The sequence below is a fragment of the Neofelis nebulosa genome, chromosome 13 (assembly GCF_028018385.1).
Source record: "Neofelis nebulosa isolate mNeoNeb1 chromosome 13, mNeoNeb1.pri, whole genome shotgun sequence".
Taxonomy (NCBI): Eukaryota; Metazoa; Chordata; class Mammalia; order Carnivora; family Felidae; genus Neofelis; species Neofelis nebulosa.
Window position 1 is genome coordinate 66,997,013 of NC_080794.1, and position 25,901 is coordinate 67,022,913.

The 25,901-nt window shown below is 39.9% G+C and overlaps 1 protein-coding gene across 5 annotated transcripts in view; it reads right to left on the bottom strand.

Moving 5' to 3' along the window:
- CFAP43 (cilia and flagella associated protein 43) overlaps nucleotides 1-25,901 on the bottom strand; it is a 127,860-nt gene that overhangs the window by 51,110 nt on the left and 50,849 nt on the right. For all 5 annotated transcript variants that reach the window (XM_058697693.1, XM_058697691.1, XM_058697692.1 and 2 more), the window contains exons 11-19: nucleotides 22,988-23,136; nucleotides 20,472-20,575; nucleotides 16,128-16,268; nucleotides 14,893-15,065; nucleotides 13,690-13,839; nucleotides 11,137-11,267; nucleotides 9,073-9,220; nucleotides 6,579-6,680; nucleotides 5,722-5,799 (exon numbers count right to left, since the gene is read on the bottom strand). In XM_058697693.1, coding sequence (XP_058553676.1) covers nucleotides 5,722-5,799; nucleotides 6,579-6,680; nucleotides 9,073-9,220; nucleotides 11,137-11,267; nucleotides 13,690-13,839; nucleotides 14,893-15,065; nucleotides 16,128-16,268; nucleotides 20,472-20,575; nucleotides 22,988-23,136 — 1,176 coding nt within the window. The remainder of the gene's footprint in view (nucleotides 1-5,721; nucleotides 5,800-6,578; nucleotides 6,681-9,072; nucleotides 9,221-11,136; nucleotides 11,268-13,689; nucleotides 13,840-14,892; nucleotides 15,066-16,127; nucleotides 16,269-20,471; nucleotides 20,576-22,987; nucleotides 23,137-25,901) is intronic.

The following is a 25,901-nucleotide window of genomic DNA, read 5'->3' on the forward strand; positions in this document are numbered from 1 at the left end:
CACCAGCATTCTTCACAGAGCTAGAACAAGCAACCCTAAAATGTGTATGGAACCAGAAAAAGACCCAAAATAGTCAACGCAATCCTGAAAACCAAAGGTGGAGGCATCACAATCACGGACATTGAGCTGTATTACAAAGCTGTAATCATCAAGACAGTATGGTATTGGCACAAAAACAGGCCATAGATCAATGGAACAGAATAGAGAACCCAGAAATAGACCCACAAACATATGACCAACTAATCTTTGACAAAGAAGGAAAGAATATCCAATGGAAAAAAGAGTCTCTTCAGCAAGTGGTGCTGGGGAAGCTGGACAACGACATGCAGAAGAATGAGCCTGGACCACTTTCTTACACGATACACAAAAATAAACTCAAAATGGATGAAAGACCTCAATGTAAGACAGGAAGCCATCAAAATCCTCAAGGAGAAAGCAGGCAAAAACCTCTTTGATCTTGGCCACAGCAACTTCTTACTCAACATGTCTCTGGAGGCAAGGGAAACAAAAGCAAAAATGAACTATTGGGACCTCATTAAAATAAAAAGCTTCTGCACAGCGAAGGAAACAATCAGCAAAACTAAAAGGCAACCAACAGAATGGGAGAAGATATTTGCAAATGACATATCAGATAAAGGGTTAGTATCCAAAATCTATAACAAACTTCTCAAACTCAACACCCAAAAAACAAATAATCCAGTGAAGAAATGGGCATAAGACATGAATTGACACTTCTCCAAAGAAGACATCCAGATGGCCAACTGCACATGAAAAAATGCTCAACATCACTCATCATAAGGGAAATAAAAATTAAAGCTACAATGAGATACCACCTCATACCAGTCAGAATGGATAAAATTAACAACTCAGGCAACAACAGATGTTGGTGAGGATACAGAGAAAGAGGATCTCTTTTGCACTGCTGGTAGGAAAGCAAACTGGTGCAGCCACTCTGGAAAACAGTATGGAGGTTCCTCAAAAATTAAAAATAGAACAACCCTATGACCCAGCAACTGGGTATTTATCCAAAGGATACAGGTGTGTTTATAGCAATGTTTGTTTTATAAACCAATGTTTACAGCAGCACTATTGATAATAGCCAAAGTATGGAAAGAACCCAAATGTCCATCAATGGATGAATGGACAAATAAGATGTGGTGTATATATATATACATATACATACATACATACAATGGAGTATTACTCGGCAATCAAAAGAATGAAATCTTGCCATTTGTAACTATGTGGATGGAACTAGAGTGTATTATGTTAAGTTAAATTAGTCAGAGAAAGAAAAATATCATATGACTTCATTCATAAGAGGACTTTAAGATACAAAACAGATGAACGTAAGGGAAGGGAAGTAAAAATAATATAAAAACAAGGAGGGGGAGCAAAACATAAGAGACTCTTAAATACAAAGAATAAACTGAGGGCTGCTGGAGGGGTTGTAGGTGGGGGGATGGGCTAAATGGGTAAGGGGCATTAAGGAAGACACTTGCTGGGATGAACACTGGGTGTGATACAGATAGGGGTGAGCACTGGGTGTGAGCACAAAGGGGATGAATCACTGGAATCTACTTTTGAAATCATTATTGCACTATATGCTAACTTGGATGTAAATAAACAAACAAACAAACAAACAAACAAATAAATAAATAAAATTGTTAAAAAAATAAATAAAGGTCACATTCCTGGGTGGGGGGGAAGAAAGAAACAAAACAGATGAACATATGAGAAGGGGAGAAAAAAGAGAAGAGAGGGAAACAACCACAAGACACTCTTAATGAAAGAGAATAAACTATGGGTTGATGGAGGGAGGTCAGTGGGAGATGGGCTAGATGGATGATGGATACTAAGGAAGGTATTTGTGATGAGCACTAGGTGTATGTAAGTGATGAATCACTGAATTCTACTCCTGAAACCAATATTGCACTGTATGTTAACTAAAATTAAAAACAAAACAAAACAAAACAAAAAACTTCACTGAAGAATTCTTAACTGAATACAGATATATATTATTTACATATAAATAGTATACTTATATAGTACATATTACATATAAAATTTATATTATAAATTTTTGTAAATTATGGGGCATCCAGGTGGCTCAGTTGGTTGAGCATCCGACTTAAGCTCAGGTCATGATCTTGCCGTTCCGGACTTAGAGCCCCGCATCAGGCTCTGTGCTGACAACTCAGGGCCTGAAGCCTGTTTCAGATTCTGTTTCTCCCTCTCTCTCTGCCCCTCCCCCACCTGCACTCTGTCTTTATCTCAAAAGTAAACATTAAAAAAATTTTTTAATAAACATTTTTTATAAATTATGTATTTCTATAAACTTTCAGAGGGCAAATAAACCCTCACCCAAGTAAAACATAAGCAATACAGTCTCAAAGTCAGATCAGAGTTTTTCAAGCCAATGAAAAACTTGGAGTTTGAGAAGCCAATTTTAAAATTCAAATAGAAAAATAAGTGCATAAAAAGGCCAACATTTTTCTTTTTTAAAAGTGTAAAAGGAGAGGGGTGCCTGGTTGACTCAGTCGGTTAAGCATCCGACTCTTGATTTGGGCTCAGATCATGATCTCTTGCCGCGGGATCAAGCCCCATGTTAGGCTCCACATTGACAGCATGGAGCCTGCTTAGGATTCTCTCTCCCTCTCTCTCTGCCATTCTCTCCCCACCTCAATAAAATAAAATAAACATTTTAAAAAATTAAAAAGGATTCTCTCTGCCCCTCCACCACTCACACGTGTGTGTGCTCTCTCTCAAACTAAATAAATAAACATTAAAAAAAAAGAATAAAGGGAGAATTACTTTCAAAGTATAAAAATATTTTATAAAGCTAGCTATCAAAATAGTTTGGAATTGGCTTTGAAAATTATCAATACTCAATTTCAGAATAAAGTCCAGAAACAACACTGTATATGCAGGAACCCAGGGATTGATAGAGGAGGCTCCACAAATCAGTGGAGAAAAGGTGGTATATTCAATAAAAAAACACTGGCAAAATGGGCTGTTTATTTGAAAAAATAAGTTTAGATCCATACCTCATACCATTCATGAAGTAAATTACAGATTAAATAAAGGAGTATTACAAAAAAGTACGTGGGACTTTGGAAGACCTTTTAAGATCAGACACATTAAACAAAAGCTCTAAAAAAAATCAATAAATTTGGATCATAATTTTTAAATTCTGCATTTCAAAAGGCACATTATAAAAGTTATGACACAAGACAAAAAATATACATAGCATATTAGGTTGACCTGCGTAAAACTGTGATCTCATGTGGTTCAACCTGGTAATGAGAGCCACCTCTCGATTTTCCCCTTGCCCCTCTCCATGCGCTTTCCCCTCCCAGCTGACTGTGGTGAGATCCAGCAGGGCGACCTTAGATGCCTCGTATTGAAGACAGCTGAATCTCTGCCGCGTGCATCTCTGAACAACTGCATGGAACTGAGCCGCCAGTGACCTGGAATAAACTTCTAATCTCTGCGCCACTATATTTTTGGAGTTTAGTTATGATCACAGCTTAACTAGCCCTAATTATCACAAATAAACGTAAATTAAAATAAAAATAAAGAACTCCTACAATCCAAAAGACAAAGACCAACAACCCAATAGAAAAATAAGCAAAGGATACAAACAGGGAATTCCTAGAAGAGGGAATACAAAGTCTTAAAGAGTTAGGAAAAGATGCTCAACCTAGTTAGTAACCAGGAAAATAAAACAAAGGGGAGGAAATTCCCGAAGAAAAATTTGAGGACATTTCCCAGAACTGAAAATCAAATTTTTTTTTAAATTGTTTTTATTGAAAGTGCTCACCAATGCCTAACATATGGAAAAGACAAAGCAAACAAACTGGGTACAAAATAGATGACACAGTCGCTTGGGATAACTGGGGAGAGGGACTTTTACAAAAGTATTGTCAGGGTAAAGGAGAGCAGCTAGGCATGATAAAGCATTTCCCACTGGCAACCACACAAAGCTATCACCGTTCCTACTTCCTATGTGAGAAGGGCAAGGGGGGTGGAGTAGTTACTGGAACTTGGAAAGATTGGAGGCTTTGGGAAAGGCCTAGCTGTCACTGCCAACTCATGATACCACAAAGAGGCCACTGGAGGAATAAAGGCTCTGCCCTCTGATCTCCTGCTGATGCCACTCACTGGTTACACCTAACCAGAGGCCAGGGGCAAGGTAGTACATTGATGCAGTCCACAAAGGCCAGCTTCTTGCGGCTGAGAACAGGATGGAAAAGGGCAGAGAGTATATTTGCATCCTCAAACCAAGAATATCCATCAAATCTATCAAGAAGCATAATTGTGAAATTTCCTAATAGCCGGGCTAAAGAAAGGATCCTGTAAGTTTGCAGAGACAAAGAACTGGGAATCAGAAAGGTATTGGACTCTCTAAAGCAAACACTGAAAGCTAGAAGATGATGAGCAAGCCTTTAAAATTCTGAGGGGAAATCAATAAACCCCTACACAAGCTATCAAATGAGCACTGACAGTAGGATAAAGACATTTTCAGAAAAACCAAGTCTTAAAAGATATCTCTCTCACATGCCCTTTCCCAAGAACGGAGTTAAAGCTCTTACAACTCTGGGCGGGGGGGGGGGGGGGGGGCACCATTCATACAGTATAACATTTAAATGGCATGCCAGAAGCACAGCTATCTGATAAATGATGTCTTCAAGCATGGGACAACACAGTAGTCCTGCTTAGGAATTGGAAGATGTACATCAAGAAATGGGGCTCTGGAAAGAGGGGCTCCAACTCAGGAGGCAGGTGAGAGGATTTCCCAGGAGAATGGACAAGATGAGTCCCTAGGACATATGTTCCCTAGACCATTTGCCTGGTGTAGGGAGCAAGGTGCTTATATTGGAGCTGGAAGATGGAAAGGCAGGTCATAAAAACAAACAAACAAACAAACAAACAAACAAACAAACCAACCAAAGCATGACAGCTTGATTACCTCAGGTATTTGTATTGGGAAGAGTTTTTAGCATTTTGAGAGAGTCTGAATAGGTAATAGGTATATAGAAAGGCTTATACTAAAACAAAAGGAATTGTGAATTCCAGGAAAAATATAATTATAAAATGGAAATGTAATCATAACATACCATGTGGCTCAGCTCTGAAGAACTTTTACGTAGCTATAATAGTGTGTGTACGGAGTATGGATTTATGTGTATGTTGTACTGATAAGGGATGTAAAAGAACCTAAATACTCTTCTTTCATGCCAGGAAGCCCACCATTAATGTCAAAATAGAAATATCAAGAAATATCAGTATTAAAAAGACTATTTAGAAAGAGAGAGGTAAATATCCAAACAAAAAAGCTGAAAGAATTGAAAACAGGTACCTCGGGAATACAGGAATCCTAGTGAAGACAACTAGGGCAGGTGTTGCTTTAAAGACATTATTTTTAGTTATATAACTCATTATTTAATTTTTAAAAGTATAAACAAATAAGTTTGATAAAAATAAGTATTAAAAAAAAGCAAATAAGATCCAGTGTTTCAGGAAGACGGGGAAGAAAACCACTGTTTATATTTAGTGTTGTATGGTAAAAATCCCACCATGTTAAAAGCATCTCAGAAAACTGAGCTTACTGGCAGAGGAAAAAATGGGTAGAGCTCCTCATGCTGTGTTGGATGAAAGAGAAGAAAGTAATTTTAGACAGAGGGCCGATGTATTAGTATATGAAATCACAACACTTACGGTTTTAGCAAGTGCTTTGATTCCTGTTTTTATCTCTTTCCTTTTCTTGGAAAACAGTTTAACCTCCTTTCTGATGGCCTGAAATGGAACAAGTATATCTCTTAGATAGGCAAGAGAAACGATAGTTATATCACAGATAGGTAGACGCATACATACATAGGTACATAGATACATAGATAGCACTTCTCTAGAAATAAACAAAAAATAAAGACTAATGATACAACGTGTACATGAAATAACACCACTGCAACGCCTTGCTTAAGTCAACTGCTACTACGCAAGTGGCCATCGAAGTAACTTGCAACTGATGTCATTTATCAGGCCATCGGAAAGAATAAGTAGTAAAAAAATTAAATAGAGAATAGTTGACAAAGGAAACCAGTCTGCTATTTTATGGGGAACTTGAATGGGACTAATAAGCTAAATCCAGGCACAAGCTACTACCTTTGTCACCTTCCTGCACATCTGAAGCTACCAAGTCCTTTCTCCTGTTTCTGGACCACCCTTTTTCTTTAAATCAACTTTGCAGTGTCCCTCAACATTCACTCCAACACGAGGTATCTGATTATTCTTCAGTTTGGCTTCCCTAGACATTTTGATTCTGTTCCACATTGCTTTAAGAACACTTCTTAAAGCTCAAAATAACCTAATCTAAAAGATTGGGCTAGTTTAGGGTGTTTGCTTTCAGGAAAGTTACACTTGTATGGTGCAATGCTCTGCCTGGTAGTACCTACTAAGCATCTACTACTATCCACTAGTATCTACTAATATCTACTTCCTAACTTTCCAGCGGGTTTTCATAGGAAGCTAGTCTATTTGGCACATTATTTCAAACCTCTTCCATGTTTTATAAATACCTCTTGGCTTTTTTGTTGTATCCAGGGAATTTCCTTTGAATTATCAACTTGGGTTAATTCCTCTTGTGATGAATCAACGCTTAACTTCGTATCTTCATTTATCTTAGAAGAAGACAGATATTTCTTAAAATTAAAATTCTTCTTCTCCCACCCTACTTCATATAATTGCTTTGGATCCCTCTGCACTTATTGCATTTTTTTTAAGGAATACCAAAAAATTTTCCTGCCTGAGATGTAATGTTTTATTAATTTAATTCCTACCAATCTGTCCTTACAATAGCCACACTTTTCACTGAGAAAGCAGAAATGATCAGACAAGTCACACATTCACGACATCCCTCTTTGCCTCCTTCCTATAATTGTGGATCACATGCTCTGCCTATCACGCCCTGCCCAGCCATTTGTACTTAGGATCTCAATCTTTTCCTCCTTCTTTACACTTAAGAGGTCTTTACACTTAAAAAAAAATCCCACTGAGGGGCGCCTGGGTGGCTCAGTTGGTTAAGCGTCTGACTTCGACTCAGGTCATGATCTCATGGCCTATGGGTTCAAGCTCTATATTGGACTCTGTGCTGACAGCTCAGAGCCTGGAGACTGCTTCAGATTCTGTGTCTCTCTCTGCTCCTCCCCCACTTGCACTCTGTCTCTCCCTCTCTCTCTCTCTCTCTCAAAAATAAATAAACATTAAATTTTTTTAAAAAAATTCCATTGCCCTTCTGCACGATCCATTTTTCCTTTTTACTAAATCTTTCCCAACAAGTCTTTCCCAAACACACTTTAATATATCTTGTCCTAGGAAAGCTGTTATCCATGGACTACCACATTCCTCTTTAGGTACCACCCCCTTTCTATGCTCCCTTTTGCAATAGAGTCTCTAGAAAGATTTTGCCATGTTACACTCTCCTGGCCCTACTAGATAGAACCTCACTGGCTGCCACTTCTTTGCAACCCTGAACTCTTCTCCTGGATCTGTAGAAGTTGCTCTATCCTGGTCTCCTTCTGTTGCTCACCATCCCCCCTTCCGCAGTAACCTTACCTATTTTTATGGCTTTAAACTCTTTGCATTTGCCCTTGACTCTCAAATCAACATCTTCAATCCTGGCCTCTCCCCAGAACTCAAAGTTCATCTATCCAACAGTCTACCTAGTATCTCCTCTTGAATGCCCAGCAGGCTTGAATTCTCAAGCTCGGCATGGGTAACCGATTTTGGAATACCTTCTTTCTCCCCACAGCAGCTCTCCTCTCCAACTTCCTCATCACTGTGAATGGTACCATATTCTACAAAGTTGTTTAAGTAAAAAACCTAGGAGTCATCCTAGAGTCCTTTCTCTTCCTGCCCCTCTATGTCCAATCTCTCAGTGAGTTCTGTCAACTTTACCCCCAAAATGTAACTGGAATCTATCACTTCCTCTCCATAACATTCCTCCTCCTCCATTGTTACCTGGACCTTTACCATAGCCTAATAAATCTCCCTGTTTCCATTCTTGTCCTGTACAGGAACCATTCTCCACATAGTGGCAAGTAATCATTTTTTAAAAATGTAAATAAGATCTTGTAAATCCTCTGCTCACAACTCTTTAATAGGTTCTCATTACATGTAACATAAAATCCAAATTCCACCTGGCTTACAAAGCCCTACGTTATCTGGTCTTTTTTTTACTTCTACAATCTCATCTCCTTCCACTCTCTCCCTTGTTCACTTCAATTGCACAAACCTTTTTTTAGGGCCTCAAACATGCTGAGGTCTTTCCCCTTCTGCCCTATTCTTGCCCTCCTGACCCCCACCTTTGTACCCTCTTTTAATTCAGATCTCAGCTTACATGTCTGCTCCTTAGAGAGGTTACTCCAGCCAAATACTAGCATTTTTATTCACTAAATAGGTCTTGTTACTATCTAATATTTTCTTATTTGAGTACTTATCTCTCCCTGCTCACACCCAACTCTTAATTAGAATGTTAACTCCATGAATACAGAAAATGTTACTGTCTTGTTCATACTTATATCCCCCACAGCCTGGCACTTTGTAGGCACTCCATAAATATTTAAGTGATTGAATGGAAGAATGTTGTTCTCTGGCTAGACACTTCCAGAATAAAGTATGTAACATAAAAGTAAAGAGAGACTGGTTTGATCAAGCACCAGAATTAGGGGTAAGATTTGTTTCACAGGAAAGCCCAGATCTTGTATTATGGTTTAAATAAAATCTGAGATGTAATATTTGCTTTGAGAATATTACTTTGAGAAATGCTGAATATTATGTCTCAGATGTAGCTAATGGTCTTTCTGAAAATCATGGGGTACCTGGATAAAGGGAAATATTATTAAATATCTGCTGAAGGAAAACCACAAACTGAAAACTGGTATCTGATTTAGAAAGGAAGAGACAGTGGGTGGGTAGAAGGCACAGAAGGAAGGGGAGAAAGAGGGAGAGAGAGGGGAAAGGAAGGAGGGAGGGAGGGAGGAAAGAAGGACAAACACTGTATTGGAACTCAACTGTGTGTTCAGATGTTGATCTGAAATTCAAGGACTCTCTTTTTAATATACTTAAATAATCATTCTCCTCATCCATGGTGTTGCTCAGGGAAATTAAAAGTTTCTGGCAATATTCAAGAATTTCACTGGCTATGTTTCCTCCAAACCGCCTATAATAATAATAAAAAAAAAGAAAATAAACTGGCTACAAAATCACAGTTTTAAAAAGTTACATTCAGCAGCATTATTTCCAGATACCGCATCATTTCTACACAAAGAAATATGGCGGCCAATTCTTGATGGTGCCCTGTAGTTATTAGGGCTCTACTTAGAGGAGAGCACCTTCATGTGCTCCAGGACATGACAAAGCTTCTTGATCTCTCTGAGGTGACCTCTCCTCACACTGCCCATGTACCCTTACCCTACATACCCTCTGCACCCACCCACCTTGGCCACTGCACAGAAGAGCCACTGCTCCGGTGGAGCCTTAGAATGTACTAGGCATTGCGCTGCCTCATGTACATAATTACATTGTCCTATTTAGTCCTCATAGCCCCCACCTGTCATTGAGGAAAGCACTACTTCCACTCAGTATATCAGGGCATCTCAAACTTTAGGCATATCAGCATTGCCTGGATGAGAGTTTGTTAAAAACAGATGATTCCGTTTCAGAGGTATGACTCAGAAAGTCTGGGGGAGGACCAAATATAAGCATTTCTAACAAACTTACAGTTGCTGCAGACCCCACCTTGAGTAACAATGTTGCAGACAATTTAGAGAGGGTGTTATTATGTGTCTGAGGTCAAAGTTAGTAAGTCCTGGACCAAGGTTTCCAACTCACCTTTGAGTCAGAGGTCCACGTGATTACCCATGAATGGAAATGCCCTTACTTCTATCAAGAGGTCTCCAGCACTTGTTTGCTGTTGCCTGAAATGCTGTTTGTTCACTTAATGTAAAGGGTATATTAGGACTTACATATGAGTTACAAGTTAGTATCTTATTCAGATGCCATGCATAGACTGGGCCTGATGATACAGTGTTCAAACGAGTCTTTGAAATAAGTGACTACCAAAATTGTTATGATATAAAATCTCCATTTACCTGTATTTAACATTTACAAATATTTAACATTTTCACAATGTCATTGGGAAAAGGCCATGTTTTGCTACTGTTTTAATCACAGGGGGCACCGTAAGATATTATTTTTGTAGAAATAAATTGCACATTGACTAGTGATATCCATTGACAGATCAACCAAGGCAACATATAAAGTCTAGGCTGTCACTTCCAGGTTCTCTATCCCCTGGTCAGCATCTATATGCTTGAGTAGTATTTTATTTAGAACTTTAATTTTAATCTAAGCAAAGTCCAAATTAATATTGTCTAAACTAAGTCTAACTAGAGAAGTATATCTACATGTGTGTAAACACACATGCATATCTATGTCAGGTTTTTAAGGGATGAATAGGAGTTTTTAAAATTATCTACTCTTCAGGATTATCCCCATTCCTTGTACTCCTCCAACGGGTGTTGTGAATGGGAGGACTGATCATCTCATATGTACTAACTATGTCTTGTTATTTTTTGTGTTTTGATGCTTTGACATGTGGGGCTTTGCCCCCTCAGTACTAGCCAGTTGCTACAGATAGGAAACCACTCACCCTGGAGCCACCTTTAAAATGCAAACAAACGAATCCAGAACCCACCCCTCCAACTCAGGGCTACTATTTCCCTGCCCTAATCACCTCTGGGCCAAGTACCAGACAACCAGGGCCAGCCACCATGCCCCAGAAGCTGCTGAAATTATCCACACTAGCCAAACCGGCCTGCTCCTTCCCATGGAAACCAAAATAGGGCTCTTGCCCATGTTTCCTTTGTTCCCTCTGCCTCCTGACCCACCTTGGGGCTTCCCCATGTGGCCCCACCACAGAGTTGGCAAACCTCCTCCTCTTGGGATCTGTGGGTATAATAATCTTTCCAATGGCAGTTGTCTCCTGTGATGGTGGCCTTGCTATACATAAATAATAACAAAATATTTATTTTCAACACTATACCATATGAAGTTGCTTTTGGATACCGTACATACCTCCATCTGAGGTAAACAAGGGTGCCATCATTTCTCCCATTCACTAGAATGTTTTTTCCATCCATTGAAATTCTCACTGATTGAATCCCATGCCCCTGGTGAGAATGACTCCGACTTCGAGCAAACGTTTCCTCAATAGTTTTAGGAACAAAGTGCAAAAATTACAAATGCAATTCCACCACGTAGTTTTTCTAAGGGGATCACATGCACTTTCGCTCATGAGTAAATCTGTTTCTATTTGTTAACAGCGTTTTGTTTGGCATGGAAGTAGCCTGTTAGTAATACATAGTACTGAAAATCCCTGGTTCAAAACCCGTTCACCAATACTGATTTATTTTTCTCATTTGTGTGGAATGGAAGGAGAGGGATTGTTATCACCAATTTCCAACAGGAAAACCAGACACACAGAAGCAAATTGCTGAAAGCTACAAAGTTAGGGGAGGGGACTTGAGCAAGCAGAAATGGCATTCAGGTGCCTTCAAGAGTCAGGTAGGTTTCATTTACGTGTGCCGAGTGGTTGAGAGAGGGTAAGAGGCACTGTGAAGAATGGAGGGTGACCTGCCCCACATGGAGGAGGCTAAACCAGTTCAAGTAGAACCCAAACAAAACACAGCACTGATTTGGTGCAGAGGGCAACAGTTTAAGCTCCTTGACTGAAAACTGGGATTTATGTGTGACGCTGGTTCTCAACCATGATTTTTTTAAAGAAAATTTTAACTGTTTGAATATATGTTTTATATATTTATATAATTATATTTTATATATTTAAAGAAAATTTTAACTGTTTGAATAGGCAATATACATATGCTGAGTGGTATAAAAACTGGGATTTATGTGTCACGCTGGTTCTCAACCATGATTTTTTTAAAGAAAATTTTAACTGTTTAAGAGGCAATATATTCAAAGGTTTCAAAATTGAAAAACAATGCTGTGAAATCTCCTTTCTGTCTCCATTCCCCAACCACCACTTCCCAAAGCCAATCAGTGTAATTAATACCTTTAATATCCTTTCAGATGTCTTTTAGAACATATGAGCAAATTTTTATGCAATCATAATTTTTAACATAAACTGGAGCATAATACATTATATCATGCACCTTGCTTTTCCTTCGTGACCATAGATCTTGAGGTTCCTTCCACATTGTGGCGTAAAGATTTTCTCACTCTGCATAATATTTCACGTTTTCCTTATGTATCGTTTATACGCCATGATTTATCCAGTCCTCTGTTGATTGTTATTAGGTTGCTTTTACACACAGTGCTGCCGTGAATAACTTCATGTGTGAGGTGCTTTGCACAGAATCACCCAGAACTTTGATGTCTTGCCATGTCATGCCACCATCAACTATAGCATGTTAAAAATCTCCTGAGGGACATGTGGGTGGCTCAGTTGGTTAAGCATGTGACTCTTGATTTCAGCTCAGGTCATGATCTCACGGTTTGTGATTGGAGTCCCGCATCAGGCTCTGTGCTCTGACAGTGTGGAGGCTACTTGGGATTCTCTCTCTACCCCTCCCCTGCACGTGTACTCTCTCTCTCTCTCTCAAAATTAATAAATAAATTTTAAATCACTTGAATAAGAGACAATATAGCAAAGTTTGCAAACTGACCACTTCAACATAATCTCTAAAGGATTCAAAACTTTCCCTGTACAATAATAGTATCATTTTTGTCCAGTTGCATTCTAAATATGCTTTCTTACACAGATGAACGAGAAGAGCAGGATGTGCACACCAGGGCCCGGTTTAGCTGTGGACCCGCAGGAGTGTGATATGTAGGTAGCTGCAAGGCTTCAGGTGTGTGGGGTGGAACCCTGGGTAAGAATCACTGACCTCATCGAAGTAGACTGACAACCAGGACAACGTGGTCTCAAAACCTAGAAAAGGACCCTGCACGTTTTTGGAAGAAGAAACTATTTTCACTTTCCCAATGGAAATCAGAAAATGGCAGCAGTATTGGTAATGTTGAGGTTGGTCTGCAAGGGATGAGGGAGAACTCTCTCTTCTACTCTCTCGGGATCACTTGAAGAGTTGGGTGGGGGGCAGCAGCAACCAGCCCAGAGTCACTCCAGGCCAGGGAGATAGGGGTAATAATCCCTAGGTTTCCATGGCAATTCACTATTTCCAAAGCATTTTTGCATATACCCTCTCACCGGCTCTCATCAGAATCACAGATGATGAGGGCATGGAAGGGTTCCCTAATTTTACAGATGAGCATCTGAAGCTCAGTGAAGGTCAGTGAGTCTCCTGGACACACAACTAAGTGGTGACAGAGCTGGGCAGCAGCTCATCTACAGTGTCCAGGTCCCATGCTCATTTTGTGCAGGTCTCAGTCTACTGGTTGGTGTTTCCTCCCCTGGAGACTCAAACCCTCAGCATATAAAAACACCAGTAAAATGTTAAAGCCAGTACTACAACCAGTGGTGAATAAGCTATGAGTTAATTGACCTAAGAAAGAAGTTCAATTCCTTCCCTGAGGGCTTTTGTTCCTTATATGAGATCAAGATAAACATCCCCAAGATTTAAAAAAAAGAAAAAAAAAAAGATTGTTTACCAAAGTGTGAACATCTCGGATACACAGAATTCCACCTTTAGCTATTGTTGTGAGCCACAATCCATGCGGAGACAGAGAGAGCATGCCAGGTCCGTAGTGCTTGCTTTGCACCTTTTGATATGGCTTAAGAATGCAAATACCGCTATGTTCCTGCCAATCAAAGAACATGATTCCATTGTAGAAAAGAACAGGAGAGTGGTACCTAAGGGTTTCCAGTTGTGCATATACGGTCAGAGTCAAATCTGCAAATGCTGTCCATGGGAGTGAACTGATACACCACTTTTCTTGCACCACATTTTCATCTGTTTGTAAATTAACATTTGTTCTAACCAACTAAGAAAAGTCATGATGCGTTAGCTGCAATTAAAGATCCCAGCCTACACTGACAATATTTCTTTTTTACTGATCCTTTTCACACACACCCATGCTCAAGACAATTAAATGAATCAGTATTCTCTCATGTACTCCCACCTCCAAGCCCCTACACATACTGTGACTTTTGTCTGCAATGCCCTTGTCCACCCCATTCCCACCAGTCCTGTCCCCTCTCTACCTCAACAACCTCCACCTCATGCCAAAATTGTACACAATATTTCTCCGTGTCTAAATATGACCTATTCTTCAAAGGCCAGTTCAGATATTACTTCCGTGACGTCTCATACCTCGCTGACAGTGGCTTCCCTGGGAGAGGAGGGTTTAGAGAGTAAGTGTGGTAGATAATCTGGGCCAGTGAGTGTACCAGGAGTGATACGATAGAGAGAGGTTTGAAAAGAGTGTGATACAAGGATGGCAAAAACAGTTTATCTATTTTGTGCAATTTTGCTTATGGCTTAGGTGCAAAGTTCCATGGAAAACCATAGACCCTGGAGCCCCCCGATACCTGTGGAGTACATGCTCTAATGTACTAGAGCATTAGATGCTCTAATGCTACACTGTTTTTAAACACACAAAGTCAATAGAGTTGCCTGCATGTTTATGTGATGAGTAGGATGTGTGCGGCACAAGTATGAGGTTGCTCAAATGTATTTATGATGGATTAACAAATAATGCTCATAATGTATCTGATTTGAGAAAATTATGTTAGTGTAATAAAGCCATTTGTTAACTGAACTGTAATGTTAAAGCATGGATTGTGTGTAATTAACACAACGTGTCAATCATGATCGCTAAGACAAATAATAGCACGCTTAAGTTTTGGCATACTTTTTCAGGAAGACGGTAGCTGCAGATGTATGGCACTTGGTTACAGAAGCCATATACTTGGTGACTCTGATAGTCCAACACGGCAGAGGACAGGGTGTGTTCTATCTCATACAGGAACTTAGCAATGAGTTCATCTCTCAGCCTCCCTCTTTCATCAGCAAAGCTTGTAGAAACTGTAAGATGTGAGGAAGAAAGGACATCATTTGCACCATACAGTGATTTTATTTTTTAATCATTATGAATAACTATGAAAAGCAAAATAAAAAATTCAAATGCCCAATTAATGTTGCAGAGGCTATTAGGAGACAAAAAATGATTTAAAACAACACAGATCCACTAGAACTACTCGAGTATTAAGTGACTGATAGTAAAATATCTTTTATAAGGCCTTGGTTAATTTAATCAATTAGGTAGAGACATATTAAAAGATACTCATGATGGTCTAGAGAGTCTTAATTAAGACACAAGAGTACTTTGAGGTTTTCAGCTTTCTCAGACTCTGTAATTATGTATTTACAAAATAGCTACCCAGATATATTTGTTATCTAAAACAAAGAGTGTCTATTTCATCAGGCTTCTTTATCCAAAAAGCTTTCTTTATAATTTCATCAGTGAAAGCTACTACACAGTAAGCTATCTGAATTTAACTATGTATATTTAAAGCTACAGAACAAGAGGTATCACAAAATGACATATCAATCTGACAAAAGCACCCGTTGATCCTGATCTTCTTCTCCGGGAAGAAGATACATTCGTATGAATGACAAGGACTTGAGGAAAGTCCACACTTCACATCATTTAGCAGGCACATCAGTTTCACTTTGTAAGATGTATAAAAGATGGCCATTTTACCTCTTTACATGTTAAGAGGGAAAAAATGCAATCATTAGAGAAAAGAAAGGAAGAAAGAGTGGGGAGGGAGAAAGGGAGGGAGGAAGAAAAGGAAGGAAGGAAGGGAGGGAGGGAGGGAGGGAGGGAGGGAGGGAGGGAGGGAGGAAGGAAGGAAGGAAGGGAGGGAAGAAGGAAGGAAGGGAGAGAGGAAGGAAGGAAGGAAGGAGGAGGGAAGGGAGGGAGGGAGGGAGGGAGGGAGGGAGGGAGGAAGGAAGGAAGGAAGGAAGGAAGGAAGGAAGGAAGGAAGGAAGGAAAATAGGAAGGAAGGAAAAAAGGAAGGAAGGAAGGAAGGCGAGAAAACAAGCTAAACGACTACTCATCTGGGTTGCTTGCTTTTTCTTTACCTTGTGGTAGTGTTGTAGGCAGAGTAAATATTTCCAATCTGCTTCTTCCTGTTTCCGGAAGTGGCGAAAGCACCATCACTTCTACTACGTCTGTTTCCAAAAGAGACACTGTGGATATTTGTAAAATGTCTTTGCCCACCTCTGAAAGCAAACAGAAATCATCATCAGTTTAAAGAATCTTTTATCATCTCAAGTAAGATATCACATTATAGGATTACCTTCAGTAAACCTTTAGATTTCAATTTATTTATTGCATTTTTAAAGTGACCTTTATTTTTCTTTAAGTTTATTTATTTTGAAAGAGAGGGAGAGAAAGAGAGTGTGCACAAGCCGGGGAGGGGGGCAGAGAGAGAGGCAGAGAGAGAATCCACAGCAAGCTTCGAGTGTACACTTAAAGTGATCTTTAAACATAAGTGATGGGGGGGGTGGTGCTTGGGTGGCTCAGTCAGTAAGGGTCCCACTCTTGATTTGGGCTCAGGTCATGATCTCAGAGTTTGTGGGATCAAGCCCCATGTTGGGCTCTGTGCTCAGAGCCTGTTGTAGATTTTCTCTCTCTCCCTCTCTCTCTCTCTGCCCCTCCTCTGCTCATGCTCTCTCTCTCTCTCAAAATAAATAAATAAACTTAAAAACTATACAGAAGTGATGGGGACATTTTTGATGAACGATGAGGGATTCTCATGACTGGATATCTGGGTTGATAGATTCAAGCCAGCTCAGTTGGGCTGATCTTCCTTCCCTGTCAGGGAAGCCTCTGGAGTTTGCCATGTACACCCCACTCAGCAGCACCTGCTTGCTCTGGCCCCTTCATTGTCCACTGTGGCCTGTTTGCCCACTCTTGGTATTAGATAAACTCCAGCATCAGTGTTCTCTGAATCTGTAGTCAAGATATTGTGGGTATGGTGGAAATACCCATGACTTTATGAGTTTGCTTCTCTGGAAATCAGGCCTCTGAAAGGTGGCATGCCTGGGACACATCTTCAGTTCTTTCCAGAGTCACTACTCCCTCTTTCCACAGAACAGGGGCTGTTCTGTATGTGTCCACTTTCTCAGGCCCCCAGGATCAGCCCCTCCCCTCAGGTGGTCAGCTGGTGGTCTTTCGTCTGACAACAAAGAAGACCAAAGACATCTGATACAAAGGGGACCTTAATATTCTTTAAAAAAAAAAGTTATATATTTATTTTGAGAGAGAGAGAGCATGAGAGCACGAGTAGGGGAGCAGCAGAGAGAAAGGGAGAGAGAGAATCCCAAGTAGGCTCTGCGCTGTCAGCACAGAGCCCAATGTGGGGCTGGATCCACACACTGTGAGATCATGACCCGAGTCAAAATCAAGAGTCGGATGCTTAACCGACCAAACCATCCAGGTGCCCTGACCTCAATATTCTTATTCAGAAGATATTTTTGTATCAATAAAATGCAATCCTTTACATCTCTGATTTTGAGCCCAGGTCACCAATCTCCTACTAGACCATGTGCTCTCAGGGCCTCATTTTATTTTCTTGTGTCTTTTATTGGTTTCTTCTATTCAGCTCTCAAGACTACCCAATCTTCCGATTGCGACCTTGCTGCAGCCCTGCTTCCCCACCATAGTTGTCCAATTTTATTTTTCTGTTGCAAACTTCTTAAAACAGAAGTTGCTATTTATGGACTTCGTTTTCTGACCACCACGCCCTCCCTAACCTCTTTGTCCCTCTATTCCAAGGCAGTAGCTCTCCCAGCAGTTACCCGCTGATGGGCCCATGCAGAAGGGCTTCATCCCAGCCCTCACTGAACTCAAGTTTCTGCCAGGCCACACCCTCATCAGCCTTCCTCTTTCAAGCTCTTTCTGGAGTGGGGACTCCCAGTGCTCTCATTACACTGGCCTGTCCTCAGTTGTCTTCATTGCCTCATCTTCCTCTGTCCATAACTGCAATGGAAGTTGCTTTTCCCATCCCACACTTTAACCAGATATGTTAAAAAATGGAACATTTAAGCAGGATGTGCATCCACTGCGAGGTGAGCCATAGGTCCTACCACAGTCCATGTCTTCGAATTTACATATTTAGCTTATCCATTTGGCCTCATTAAGCAATTGGTATTTCCCTCTACTCTGTCTTCTTTTCTTTTTAAATTTTTTTAATGTTTATTTATTTTTGAGACAGAGAGAGACAGAGCATGAACGGGGGAGGGTCAGAGAGAGGGAGACACAGAATCTGAAGCAGGCTCCAGGCTCTAAGCTGTCAGTACAGAGCCTGACATGGGGCTTGAACTCTATGAACCGTGAGATCATGACCTGAGCCGAAGTCGGATGCTCAACCTACTGAGCCACCCAGGCACCCCTACTCTATCTTCTTAAGCCTTCCCATCAGCTTCCGCAATTTCAAGATCAGGATGCTATCATTAAGACTTGAACTACAAATCTCCATTTCCAAACATTAGCTAAATATCCCCAAATAGCTTATTAGCTTCAAATCTACACAAATCTCGTCAGCTCACGCTATCCCTCAACCTCTCTAATTTCCTTTTTTTCTTGAGTTTTTGCTTCATTTGATGACATCATAAACTTCCACCATCCAGGCTAGAAATTTTGGAGTCGTGCTGATCCTCCCCTCTCACATTTGATGGAACACCAAAGTCCTGCCAATTTCCTCACTCAGAGCTGTCCCCTCCTTTCTCTTTCTATGACTACTGCATGGTGTATGCACTCTGGATAAGAGCATGAGCCTCAAGACAGACTTCCTGGATTTGGGTCCCGGCTCCACCACTATCCAATCGCATGACTCTGAATGAGTACTTCACCTCACTGTGCCTCAATTGCCTCATCTGTAAATTGGGATAGTAATAGTCTCTACCCCATAAAAGTTGTCTGGAATGATTAAATGAATTAACACATGCCAAGTTCTTAGAACGCGATCATATGGCAGAGAATACCTCGATAAATGTCGGCTATTGTTATGATTACTGTCACCTCTTGCCTGGGCTACTAGACTTGTTCCCTAACTCCTCTTTTTTATTCCATTCTCTTGCCTTTCAGCTCCATCCTTCACACTGGTGGCAGAGTCATCCTCCAAAGTCAAATCATACCAGGCCCATCTTGAAAACCTCAGAGGATGTCCCAGACTCCTTGCAATGATATTCAAGACCCTCATCTTCTTCAGGACTTCATTGCCATGATCATCATTGAGTAAACTCTTCTGTTTACCTATTATACCAGATTGCTGGCCATTCCAAGTGCCTTTACTCAGACTTCTCTCCTGAGCTGGAAAACTAATATACCCCATCCCCCACTACTTAAATCCTCAGAGAACTCTCCCCCAACCCTCTGCACCTCCTTATCTGGTCTCCACTCCTTTCCTCACACTTGGCAGAGTTAATTGCTTCTTCCTCTGAGACTACACAGCACTCTGCTTATTCCTCCACCACGAAACTGTCTCCTTGACCTTTTCATGCCCCCACTGACCTAGGTTCAGCATTTAAGACCTAGTAGGCACTCACTAATCTTAAAAAGTTAATGAATAAATTAAAAATGTGTTTGGGTAAAAATATACCAGAAAGGAAAGTATTAGTTCTTACTACTTATCACATAACTGCTACCTCACCTTCCAGGTCTGTGGTTTACCTGGGCATGTGGATGACATTACTGAAAAACCCAGATATCATTTTGTTTAAAGAGGAAATATTAAAGATGCATGTACTAAAACTTCCTTTAGCTATCTCTATTAAATAGAGATCAAGTATTTTAAAATATATTTCAAGGATTGGGGCGCCTGGGTGGCGCAGTCAGTTAAGCGTCTGACTTCAGCCAGGTCACGATCTCACGGTCCGTGAGTTCGAGCCCCGTGTCAGGCTCTGGGCTGATGGCTCGGAGCCTGGAGCCTGTTTCCGATTCTGTGTCTCCCTCTCTCTCTGCCCCTCCCCCGTTCATGCTCTGTCTCTCTCTGTCCCAAATATAAATAAAAAACGTTGAAAAAAAATTTAAAATATATTTCAAGGATAAACCAATGAAACTACTTTTTGTGATAACATTAGAAATATCTAGCATTATATATAATGTATATAATATACATACATATTATATATGTGTACAATATATGTATAATATATATAAAATCTAACAGAAATATCTAAATTAATCCATTAATTTAGTTAAGAAAGTTTATTTAGCTCAACTATGTGCCAAGCAGAGGTACCAAAAACCCTTGAAACATGATGTGGAATTCTCTTACATAACTTACAGCAGTTATTTAAATGTTTCCTTTATAGAAAATACACTAGAGCCCCATTTTCACAACCTTAAATTACCTTCGGAATAAAGTGACCAGTCTTTTCATTAATTAATTGCCAATTAATTAACATTCCATGTTGTACCTACGAATCCAAGGATCTGAAACAAGCTTGATGGATTGGCATTGATGATGAAGACGCATCCTTCTGATGTTCCAACTAATAGATATATCCCTCGCTGGTCATAACTAGGGAAGAAGAAATCTGAGGCTCAGATTTTGCTTGTTTCACCAGTAAGATGGTAAACAAACTTATTGACTGACAGTGTGGAAATACATTCAAAACCAGTCATTCTTATGGTTTGTGATTTTTAATATTATCCCATCTTATAAAAAGCCAAGTGATTACAGGTAAATACAATCATTACATTCTAGGTTAATGTTGTCTCCAAACTGCAGCTTAAAAGCGCACAGTCGAGAAGATGCAGTGGTGTTTCATCATAAGTAAGTGAAATATGACACCAGAGCTTTCTTGGTATTGCAAGTGGAAATAAACAATTCTGACACTAGTGATCACTGTGACATCTAGTGCCTGTCAGGAGGAGGAAGAATGTAGTGAAATGTTTCTGTACCTTCTTCAAATTCGAAAAATGGGAAAATAGAAATTATAATAAGAGAAAAGGATCTGAGAAAGAGGAGGCGGCAAAAGTATAAATGGAGTGAGGTTACAGCTCCTTTCCCCCTGAGCTGGAGGGAGCCATGAGCACAATGCAGCAGGTGGAAACCTGCCTCCTCCAGGCACGAGTTAGGCAATCCTTTAAAGCTTCTCTTAACTTCTCTGAGCCTAAATCCTCTCATTTGTGGAACAGGAACAAACATAATACCATTCTGACTGCTGTAGTGAGGTTCACATTCACATACAATGTATGACAGCACCTCAAACTGTAAAGCAGGGCACCAATGTCACTTCTTATTAATACTTACTATTCTGATAAATTAACAAAAGAAAGAACAATAACATACAAGTCTAAATCCAATGTCTCTATGCTGTCTTCTAAAAAGTATTACTTCAAAAGATTTGAAATCATCTAAATGCCCATCGATACACACTTTTGGAGCACCTGGGTGGCTCCCTTGGTTAAGTGACTCTTGATTTAGGCTCAGGTCATGATGTTACTGTTGTAAGATCGAGCCCCACATCAGGCTCTGCACTGGGCATGGAACCTGCTTAAGATTCTCTCTCTCCCTCTCCCTCTGCCCCTCCCCTGCTTGCGTGCTCTCTCTCTCTCTCTCTCAAAACAAAACAAAACCCCAAAGAACTCAGTCTTTAAAAATGATAGTATATTGGGTATTTACCCAGAAACTACAAAAACACTAATTCAAAGGGATACATGCACCCCTAAATTTATTACAGCATTACCTATTAATAGCCAAATTATGGAAACAACCCAAGTGTCTATCAACTGATGAATGGATAAAGAAGATGTGGTGTGTATGTATGTATGTGTATATATATATATACATATACATATACACATATATATATATAATGGAATATTACTCAGCCATAAAAAAGAATGAAATCTTGCCATTTGCAACAACATGGATGGAGCTAGAGAGTATAATGCTAAGTGAAATAAGTCAGTCAGAGACAAATACCAAATGATTTCACTTATATGTGGAATTTAAGAAACAAAACAAATGAGTAAAGGAAAAAAAAGAGAGAGAGAGAAAGAGAGACAAACCAAGAAATAGACTCTTTAACTATGCAGAACAAACTGATGGTTTCAGTGAAACAGGTGAAGGGGATTAAAAGGACACTTATCATGATGAGCACTGAGTAATGTGTAGAACTGTTGAAACACTATATTGCACACCTGAAACGAATCTAACACTGTATGTTAACAATACTGGAATTAAAATTAATAAGTTTTAAATGATGGTATATTTATATCATGGAATACTACGTACCATAAAACAGAATAAGGAAGGTCTTCATGTGTGGATAGAAAACATTGTCCAAAATATACCATTAAGTGGAAAAAAAAATGAGGTATAGAACATTGTATACAGTTTGCTACCCATTAAAAGCAAAGGCGTTTAAATCAAAACTTGAAAAAAATAAAAACGAAGGCAGTGACTCTGGACCCCCACTACCTGGGTTCAAATCCTGACATTTGCTATTTACTACCTGTGCAATATTAAGCAAATTATTTAACACATTGTGCCTAATGTTCCTCCCCCGTAATGGAGACAATAAGAGTATCCATCTCATACAACAAAGCACATACCACATTCTAAGTGCTTGATAATTATTTGTGTAATTAAAAGGAAGAACTTACTTGTGGGGTTTTTTTTTGTTTTGTTTGTTTGTTTGTTTGTTTGTTTGTTTTGCTTATTTATGGATAGAATATCTCTGGAAATAAGACATGAGAAACTGGTAACAGGCTGCCTCCAGGGAGGACAACTGAGTGTTTGGGAACAAGAGTGGGAGCCTTTTCACGATGCACCCCTCTGTACTTTTTGAATAGTGACCTGAGTCAGTGTATTAATTTTTGAAACAAAACATGTAAAACTTAAAATTAAAAGAAATTATGGCTTCACTGTAATTCTCGACAGACAGTCCTAACAATGCTGCTGCCAGAAGCAGGAAGTACTTACAGGAGGTGCTGCACAGACCATTCGGAGGGAAAGACCTTGTAAACTGCCCGAGGGGTCTCAGGATCTCTGACATCCAGGAAATGGATGGAGCCCTCCTGGGTGCCCACAGCGGCAGAGAAGGAGGAGGGAGAGGAAGCCAGAACCGTCGCCTGTTTAAAATAACCCCAGAGGCTTAATTTCCCTGCGCCAGAACACAAAGCATGCTCTACTACACATAAGAATCTACAGTTTATTTGAAAAGCCCTCAAAATGAGGACCTTGGCAAGTGTTGTATGATATTACAAATTACACATGCAGCATTCCTGAGCTAATAGATAGCATAAGTTACAGGAATCTGTACGTCTTATTCTTTAATCCTAAAGTTAGCATCACAAAAATATAAAGAGATTTCTTGAGCTTTAAACCATGGCGTCATTTATATCCCTAAAGGATTATGAAATGATTATACCAATAATAATAAAAAAATAAAATAAATTTAAAATACATTCCTAGCACTTTTGGACATCTTTCTGGAATGTTAGTGATTTTTTTTTTTTTAATCAGCATTCATCTGTTGGCTGATGGTAGATCCTGGGATGCTGGTATGATGGAGGAAGACTTAAGAAAATAACCATATCACTGCACCATATATTCAGTAACCAAAGACATGCATCGCAGATTCCTGCTTACCTCACAGTCATCTACAGAATGTGAGGTCTAGGGGAGTAAATCTGCTTTCATGATGCTGAAGCAATCAGATTCATTCCTCTATAATTATACTTTGTAGGCTGTTTTGAATACGATCATAGAACGTTAGAAATAGAAAAGACTTTAAGAGATAATCATTTGGTAGAACAGAAAATGGGGGCCAAGAAAAATGTAGCAATTTGCTTCAGGATCCCATAGCTGGCGACAAAGATGAGAACTCATTAGAGTGTACAGTTGTCCAACCAAGCATGTCTTTATTTTATTTTTAAAGGTGAATTTTCCAAGGTTGAGTATAGTGGTATCTCAGTGTGAAACTGGAAACGAAATAGTGAGGGTTTTTCTTTTTTTCAACTAAAAGTCTTCATGGGATCTGTGTGTGTGTGTGTGTGTGTATGTGTGTGTGTGTGTGTGTGTGTTCTCAAAATAATCAGTTGAAATTATCGTCCATTCCCGGGCAACAGTCGGCCAGGTTAAAAATATACAGCAATATCTGGAGGGGTCTTCTGTTCCTTAGCAAGTGCCATCAAGGGAAGCTGCTAGTGTCCAGACATCCTCCCATCCCAGTGCTGGGCCAGGGTCTCTGCCTAAAATGTTCATGGGGAACACAGTCCCGGGCACAGGCAGGAGACCTGGCCTCAGTATTGCTGGGTCAGTGCACTTACCAATTCCCCACAAGGCAGCAGTATTGTTCAGGAAGGAGCAACCACCAGATGTCCCCAGTGCAGGCTGAACCATATGAGTGTGCCATGCCTGGTTTGGAGTTCAGTGAACATTTGTCAAATTAACTGTGAAAGCTATTTGAATGTCTCCCCTCTGGTTGGGCGAAGGAGAGATCTGGTACAGAAAGCAAGCCTTCTCACGGTGCCTCTATCTCTCTTTAGCCAAGAAGAACAAGGTAAGCCCTGATTAGAGAGACTCTCAGGTAGGTTGTTAACCACTTGTATGTCTCTCATTTGTAAAAGGAGATGTGATGAACTTGAAGATCTCTTCAAGCTCTAGTAATTCTAACAGAAATAAATACATATGAGCTCTTGTCACTAGAACATGCAGTCTACTCACATTTCAGTCTTTTAGGTAAGAATTTTTAGGTTTATTTGTTGGGGTGAGTTTTATATATCCCATTGAATTACGTGCCTTTGCATCTTATAATCCCTCTTATGTGAGGTGTGATGTTTCCTCTTGTCTTATAATTGAGATTTTAATTTTATAAAGGGGAAGGACTGTAACCTCCCTACTACCAAGATCCATATCTTATCTAGAACTGTAGAATACACCAAATGATGATTTCAGGGAGAAATAGCATTGCCATTGTTTCTTGGTCCTTTTATGTTTTAGAAATGTTATTTTATGTAAAATGTACTATGAACATAGCAGAAATACTGGGATCACCTTGTGGTGAGTGTTGTGAGCAATTGTGGTTTGCCACTCAGCATCCATACACCTTCCTTCTGGAAAATTTCTGGAATATCTATTGAGAAACCATCTCTCCTATTTTGGAGGTTCAGTGAAACAGATCTGACTCCCATTTTCAAGGCTAAGCTTAAGTCAATTAGCATTTCTCATTCCTCTGTCCACAGTGACTAGTTCAGGGATGTTATTAAGACATTAGAAAATGGGGTGCATGAGTGGCTCAGTGAGTTGAGCAGCTGACTCTTGATTTCAGCTCAAGTCATGATCTCGCAGTTCATGAGATCAAGACTCGCGTCAGGCTCTGTGCTGACAGTGTGGAGCCTGCTTGGGATTCTCTCTCCCTCTCTCTTTGGCCTTCCCCTCTTACTTTCTCTCTATAACACAATAAATAAATAAATTTAAAAAAAAAGACATTAGAAGACATTTAGCCTTGGGGAAAGGAGAAGCTTCTTTTCTCTTCCTCCTCCCACTGGAGGAGGCTTTCTTCCTTGATGGTCTGACACCCATGAGGCTGACACCTGTGGCATTTGGGTACCACTAAAAGATGCCTAGGGTGAAACTAAAGATATAGAGAAAAAACCAAGATCCTTGATAATATCATTTGAGTTGCTGGACGGAACCACATCTGAGGCCGGACAAGTTCTATACTTTACAGTCAATTAAGCCAACACCTCCCACTTCCTTAATTTTGGCTCAAGCTGGTTAGAGTAGCAATTTTCTTTCATTTCTAACTGAAATGAAACCTCCTTGAGGTTAGATGGGGCGATTTAACTAGTTATGGCCGAGGGCGGTGACTCATTTCTGAGTAAAAACACCT